Consider the following 6,642-nt stretch of genomic DNA (forward strand, 5'->3'; position numbering starts at 1 on the left):
AGCACTAAAAATGAGACAGGGGTTTCCCTGGTGGCGCAGTGGTTGAGAGTCCGCCTGCCGATGCAGGCGACACGGGATCGTGCCCCGGTCCGGGAAGATCCCACATGCCGCGGAGCAGCTGGGCCCGTGAGCCATGGCCGCTGAGCCTGCACGTCCAGAGCCTGTGCTCCGCAACGGGAGAGGCCGCTGCAGTGAGAGGCCTGCGTACCGAAAAAAAAAAAAAAGACAGGCTGGGACCTAGGTCCCCTTGCTGAAGTGCTGCAATGCTTGCACCTGGACATACCTCTCTCTGAGCAACAAAACAAAGAAACTATATGGGACTAAAAATAACTGCGTGCATGTACAGTTGGGACAAATTATGGACAAAAAGAAACAAAAGACCCAAAAACTCAACTGCTACTTCTGAATAGCGGGGAGCAAAAACAGGGTGTTGGGAGCAAAGGCAGGGTACTGCGCATGCCACCTGCACTCAACACCCCCAGAGGGGTGGGCAAAACACCTAAGCCACCCCCCCACACACACCACTGGACACACACCTACCCCCCCCCATATAAGGAACAAGCTCACCTCCCCTTGGGGAGCGAGCAAGCAAGGGAATCTGTTGTTTGTTAGGGAACCTGTTGTTTGTTCTCGCTCCCCGCTGCTGCAACAGGGGCGCCAGTAAAGCCTTGACTGGAGGGGGAGGAAAAAATAATACATGGGCTGTGGAGTCAGACAGACCTGAGTTCATGACCCCAGCTCTGCTGCATATCAGTGTGAAACTTTAGTCAAGTCACTTACCCTCTCCAAGCTTTGGTCTCCTCATTCTAAAGAATAGGGACCTCCCTGGTGGTCCAATGGTTAAGAATCCACCTTCCAATGCAGGGGACGTAGATTTGATCCCTAGTCGGGGAGCTAAGATCCCACATGCCTCGGGGCAACTAAGCCTGCGCACTCTAGAGCCGGCGTGCCACAACTAGAGAGCCTGGGTGCCGCAACTAAGACCTGAGGCAGCCAAATAAATAAATAAATAAAATATTTTAAAAAAAAAAAAACAGTAATAATAGTATCACTTTGTGGGCTTATTGTGAGCATTAAATGAGATAATAAGTGTAAAACCCTCAAGTACTAATAGCACCTAGTGAGCACTCAATAAATTGTAGCTGTTGATTACTGTTATTGTGTTCATGAAATATTTTTTCTCCTAGCCTCAGTTCTCCTAGCAACATTTTTTTTAATTTCTGGTGTTAAAGATGAATTATATTAATTATCAGCTTTAAATATTAAATTATTAATTGAAAATCTTCGAACTATGGTGTCAGCAGATCATCTTTAATAAATCAGGATCGACAGGCCTCAAGATGGGGCTACTCCTTCTTGCGGTGCATGGGCTTCTCATTGCAGTGGCTTCTCTTGTTGCAGAGCATGGGCTCGAGGCACGCGGGCTCAGTAGTTGTGGCTCACAGGCTCAGTAGTTGTGACACATGGGCTTAGTTGCTCTGCGGCATGTAGGATTTTCCCAGACCAGGGATCGAACCTGTGTCCCCTGCATTGGCAGGCAGATAACCACTGCGCCACCAGGGAAGTCCTTCTGTAGTTTTAAGAACTCTGAAAACTAAAACATCTTTCTTATTGCTTAAGGGGAAAAAAAAGAGCACTTGGTAGCACTTGTATTTGTGAATAGAACCATTTATAATGCAAGCAAAAATATGAAGAACGATCATGGATTTGAAGTAATAGTGTTAGATATATATTGCTGTTTATGATGAGACAAATATGGATGAGAAATCTCTGAAAGATTAAGTGAACTTGTGAACACAGGTTTTCACCAGCCCTCAAAGAGAAATCATCAATTTAAATAAAAAGATGTATGAGATCTTGTATGACTAAATTATCTCTGGCACCACTTGCTTTGAAACAGATATCCCGGAAGGTGGCGGTGGCCACAGGCCTGGCACCTCCGTGGTAAGTTCTGCGTCTATGAGCGCACTGCACAGCTCTTCTCTGCACGACTACACCCCCGCCAGTCACTCTGAGAACCAGGACTCTCTTCAGGTAGCCTTTCTGGGCAGCCTCGTTGCCCCTGCTTTTGCTCTTTCTCTGTTTAGCCTGGCTTCCTATTTTTACTTCTGTTGCTTTCCTTTTCCTTCCTTCCATTCTAAAATCTTTGCTTCAGAGATGTACTATAGGGAAAGATTCTTCTATTTCAGATTTACCTTAAGTAAATTTTTTTCCCTTTAGCATCCACAAGGAGAAAATTAAAATAAGATTTGAGTAGGTCAGATAATTCTTCTGTATAAATATACAGGTACTATTAATTATCTGTTTGGTAAAAGAACAGTGGTAGACCTCACTGGGTTCAATCATTTTTCCTTTTAAATTTTAAAGTAATTTTACTTTCTGTTGCCTCAGGCTCTGAGTTCCTTGGATGAAGACGATCCCAATATACTTCTTGCAATACAATTATCTCTGCAAGAATCTGGGCTAGCCATCAATGAAGAAAATAGAGACTTTCTCAGTAATGAAGCATCATTAGGAGCGATAGGCACCTCTTTACCTTCCAGGCTGGACTCCGTCCCCAGGAACACAGATAGCCCTCGGGCTGCATTGAGCAGTTCTGAGCTGTTGGAACTTGGTAACAGCCTCATGAGACTAGGAGCAGAAAGTGACCCATTTTCAACTGACACCCTGAGTTCACACCCTCTCAGTGAGGTGAGAAGTGAATTCTATCCCTCATCCAGTGACCCTGACTCAGCTGGCCAGGACGCCAACATCAATGACAATCTTCTTGGCAATATTATGGCTTGGTTTCATGACATGAACCCTCAGAGTATCGCCCTGATTCCTCCAGCAGCTACAGAAATCAGTGCAGATTCCCAGCTCCCCTGTGTCAAAGATGAGTCAGAAGGTGTGAGGGATGTGGAACTGATGCTGCCAGAAGATTCAGTGTTTGAAGATGCTGTGGTCAGTGAAGGTAGAGGAACCCAAATAGAAGAAGAAAATCCTTTGGAAGGAAACATTCTGGCTGGGGAAACAGCATCTCAAGCTGGCGACAGTGGTAATGAGGCAGCCAACAAGGGGGATGGTTCTGATGTTTCAAGTCAAACACCTCAAACCTCAAGTGACTGGCCTGAACAAGTACATTTAGTGTGAGCTGCACACCTCGGGGCTCTAAATCAATTGCAGGTACAGATGGTATGCTAGTGGAATATGCTTTATAGAGATTTGATACACTTAATTCCAACTAATTATAAACCACTGACATTAGAATTAAATACAAAGGAGTTCCCTTGAATGGTAGCTTCATTTCTGATTTTAACCTTACAGGGAATTAATTTCTTTTGTATTTAATTGGATAGCTTTTCCCCTTTTTGCTGACGAACAGAAGAGTGGGAGAGAGAAACACAAATGAAATAAATAGGTTAGATTCCACATTTTAAGAAAATGCAGTCCTCTGTTTAGCCTAAGGTCAGCAATACTTAAATTGAACATTTAAATTAAAGGCTTACTCTCCAATCCTTGGGTGGTTTTTCCTTTTTAAAAGAATGAAAGTTTTCTTCATTTTAGAAGTTATTTTGGACAGATCTAATAACATTTCATTCCTCAATTTCTTTGTGCTCTTCCGTAACTTTCTTTCTTCCTTTTTGTCTGAGCAGTGTGAATTGAGGTATCCAAGGCTTCTCTTTAGTGCAGCATCTACCACAGTGTAATTCATTTTAATTTTCACATGAATCAAAGATCTCTTTTCATGTCTATTTATAGTCCACTTGTGCCAAACTCTGACTCGTGCGCTAACAAGGCGTTCAGGTGTGCGGTGTCCTGGAGGGCTCCAGAGCAGTCTCAGCCTTCTCAGAAGTAAAAGGTGCCACTTGGTAGCAATGATATTCCAGAGTTTAATGGGCTTTTGTTGCCATGGAGACTGCATTTAAATAAATGTAGCCTGTAGCTTAAGTTAACAAAATCTAATGCTGCTGTTAAATACAGTTTATTTTAATATTAAAGTACAGTTGATTAGCAACAGCGGTGCTGTATTTTAAGAGACACTTTATTGGAAGTGCAATCATAGTTCTTTGTTTTCACAATTTTACAGTGCATTCTAATTACTAATGGGTGCAATTACTTTTAATGGTAAGTGTTTTATAAAATAGAAAAAAAGTGGAGTTTTCATGAGTTATAGTAAATCCCACAATTATTAAAAAACTCAATAAAACATCCTGCACAACATGTTACCGTGCCTTTGCCTAACCTAAATGGATAGTTGCCAGTTAAGTAATTCAGATTTCAGTGTCTCTTCCGAAGTAACTATGCTGTGTGAATTGCAAAGACCTCCATAAAACCACCCATGGCCTTGCCTTTACAGTAAATATAACAACTAAATGTTCAATCAGTTTGTTTGCCTAAATCGCAAATGCTGACGTGTTTGTTGTATTGCACAATACTCATTTGCTGTGTGATTACTGTTTAGTGTTGAAAAAAATCAACTTCCTAGTTATCAGTGTCTTACTGTGAAGAAAATACTGGTCCTAGTTGTAATTAAGATACAATGGTACAGTGTGTAATTAAAACTAGAATAAACTGTTGGAATGGCTGTTTTACTTACATATTATCAAAACTAGCGTAACATAAGCAAAATAGATACGTAATACTCCATTTAATGTTTTGCCAGATTCTTATCAGAAATCTACAGATACCAAAATTTCAGTACCAAGTTTGTACAGGCAAGTCCTGGGCTGGGTAAAAGGTTATATTAGTATTTATATCCACATGAGTTGTAATTGTGGTTTTCGATTACTTTTTTTCCCAAACCCCGCTTTTGAAATTTTCTTGTACTTTAAACCGTATGGCTCAGACATTATATTAGAGTATTTAATATTCCCCTGTTCCCTTAGGATAAACTGTGTGGGAATTGCTCCTATGCCATGGATATCAGAAGTCCACATTAGTTTTTATATCCCCAATTATCAGAAACACTGATATCAATCCCTTTTAAAATTAGTTGGGGAAAATATTAGGTTTATCTGCAGTGTATTACTGTATATTAAACTGAAATAGTCCATTAAAGGATTTTTTTACAAATTTATTTTGGGTTGAAAATATCAACACCAATCAGTTTTTAGATCAAGTTTTAATTTTTCAATAGAAAGAGTCTTTGTATCACATTGAGGCGCCTTGCAAAGCTGCAGTAAGGTGAGAAAGAGTGCCCTTTGTGCGGACAGTATAGCCGTGGGTTCTGGTTCCTCTCACTTGTGCAGTACCCTGTGTTTCTGTGGTGTTCTCTCCTGAGCATGAAAACGATCATTATCCAATTTGTATTTCCTTGGTACATATTTTAAAAACATAGTCATTGACTTTACAATTCGCAAATAAAGTTTGGCAAAGCCTATTTTGTAAACAAGTTAATTTTATAATGTAAAAAAAAAAATTACTCTAACCTTGACTTGTTATTTGCACTTTCATAGTCTATACTTGATACATTCCCACTTTATATACAGTAGGATTCTACAAACGTGTAGATGTTTAGCCAAATGAATGCTGTTAATAATATGTAAAATTCTTTGATTAAACATTTATTACTTAAACTACTTCACTTTTGTCTCATTACATTATAGACTTTGTTTAACCAAGTCAGGAAGCTGATCTTTTTCAAGTTAAATTCCCTCCAGTATGATGGGATTGATTTGGTTCTTACATGTAATAGATTAATTCCTAATATTTTTTCCACTAGCCCACTTACTGAGCATTTTATACCCCAGAGATAAGTCCAAAACATTGCATGACAATGCGTTAAAACACTGTGACTTCAACAATCATTATTTTTTATCACTGTAGATTTCAGAAGAAAAGTGTTGTGATTTTTCCTTGAAATCTCTAATAGAAACATACAGAAAAATAGAATTTTAAGATATTTTGTGAAATGCTTAGGATAGGAAAATTTCTTATGCCATATGAATAGAAATGCCTGCTTCTCAATCATTTTGTTATTTGTTCCCATCTGAGTTATTACAACAGCCCTCGGCATCTGTACTTCAATGTGCACAGGCACAAGTTCCAGGCCGCCGGCTGGTGCTTCACAGGATGTGCCCGTGATAACCACCAAGAGTTGTAGTCTTATTTGTGCCTTTCATTGTGTGGATCTCAAGCTTAGCTCCAATGTCCGTATGCATGTTTATTGCAGCCACTGATCTCATTTTTCTTCCCTTTTTAGTCCTCAAATATTGTTGCTTACCTATTATGAATTGAAATCTGAGACTTATTGAAGTTTGGTCATAATTTTAGAAGTTATAGTTAGTAAATCACTAAAGAGTAAAATCTTGGAATCTAAATATTACATGATAATACAAATTTGGGTGTTTTTTTTTTTCTTTTTTTTAAGGCTGAAACAAAAACTCCATAGGAGAAAAGTGTTCATGTGCTTGGCTCTTGGGCTGAGTAGTAGTATCTCAGCCCTGGACTATGGGCATAGTTCCTAGGTCATCACCTTAGCAACAGTATGTTACTGCCTTGTCAATCATTATCCCCTTCTCTCTAGAATAGATTTCTTTATAGAAAGATGTAAGTGGCTCTTTCTACATTATTACATGACTGTCATTATTTTAGGAACTGGGAGTAGTCGTACTTCTTAAAGAAAGATGGACCAGAAAAGTTTCCCAAATTTAGCTCTCT

General features: G+C 39.6%; 1 protein-coding gene across 7 annotated transcripts in view; it reads left to right on the forward strand.

Annotated features, from left to right (window-relative positions):
* ANKIB1 (ankyrin repeat and IBR domain containing 1) overlaps positions 1–5,561 on the forward strand; it is a 159,358-nt gene extending 153,797 nt beyond the window's left edge. For 6 of the 7 annotated variants that reach the window (XM_049714739.1, XM_004265609.4, XM_033420491.2 and 3 more), the window contains 2 exons: positions 1,901–2,034; positions 2,392–5,561. In XM_049714739.1, the coding sequence (XP_049570696.1) occupies positions 1,901–2,034; positions 2,392–3,132 (875 nt within the window). In that variant the 3' untranslated portion in view covers positions 3,133–5,561. The remainder of the gene's footprint in view (positions 1–1,900; positions 2,035–2,391) is intronic. The other variant, XM_033420493.2, reaches the window with a different exon arrangement.
* The last annotated feature ends 1,081 nt before the right edge of the window (positions 5,562–6,642 follow it).

The sequence above is a fragment of the Orcinus orca genome, chromosome 9 (assembly GCF_937001465.1).
Source record: "Orcinus orca chromosome 9, mOrcOrc1.1, whole genome shotgun sequence".
In the NCBI taxonomy this organism is placed as follows: Eukaryota; Metazoa; Chordata; class Mammalia; order Artiodactyla; family Delphinidae; genus Orcinus; species Orcinus orca.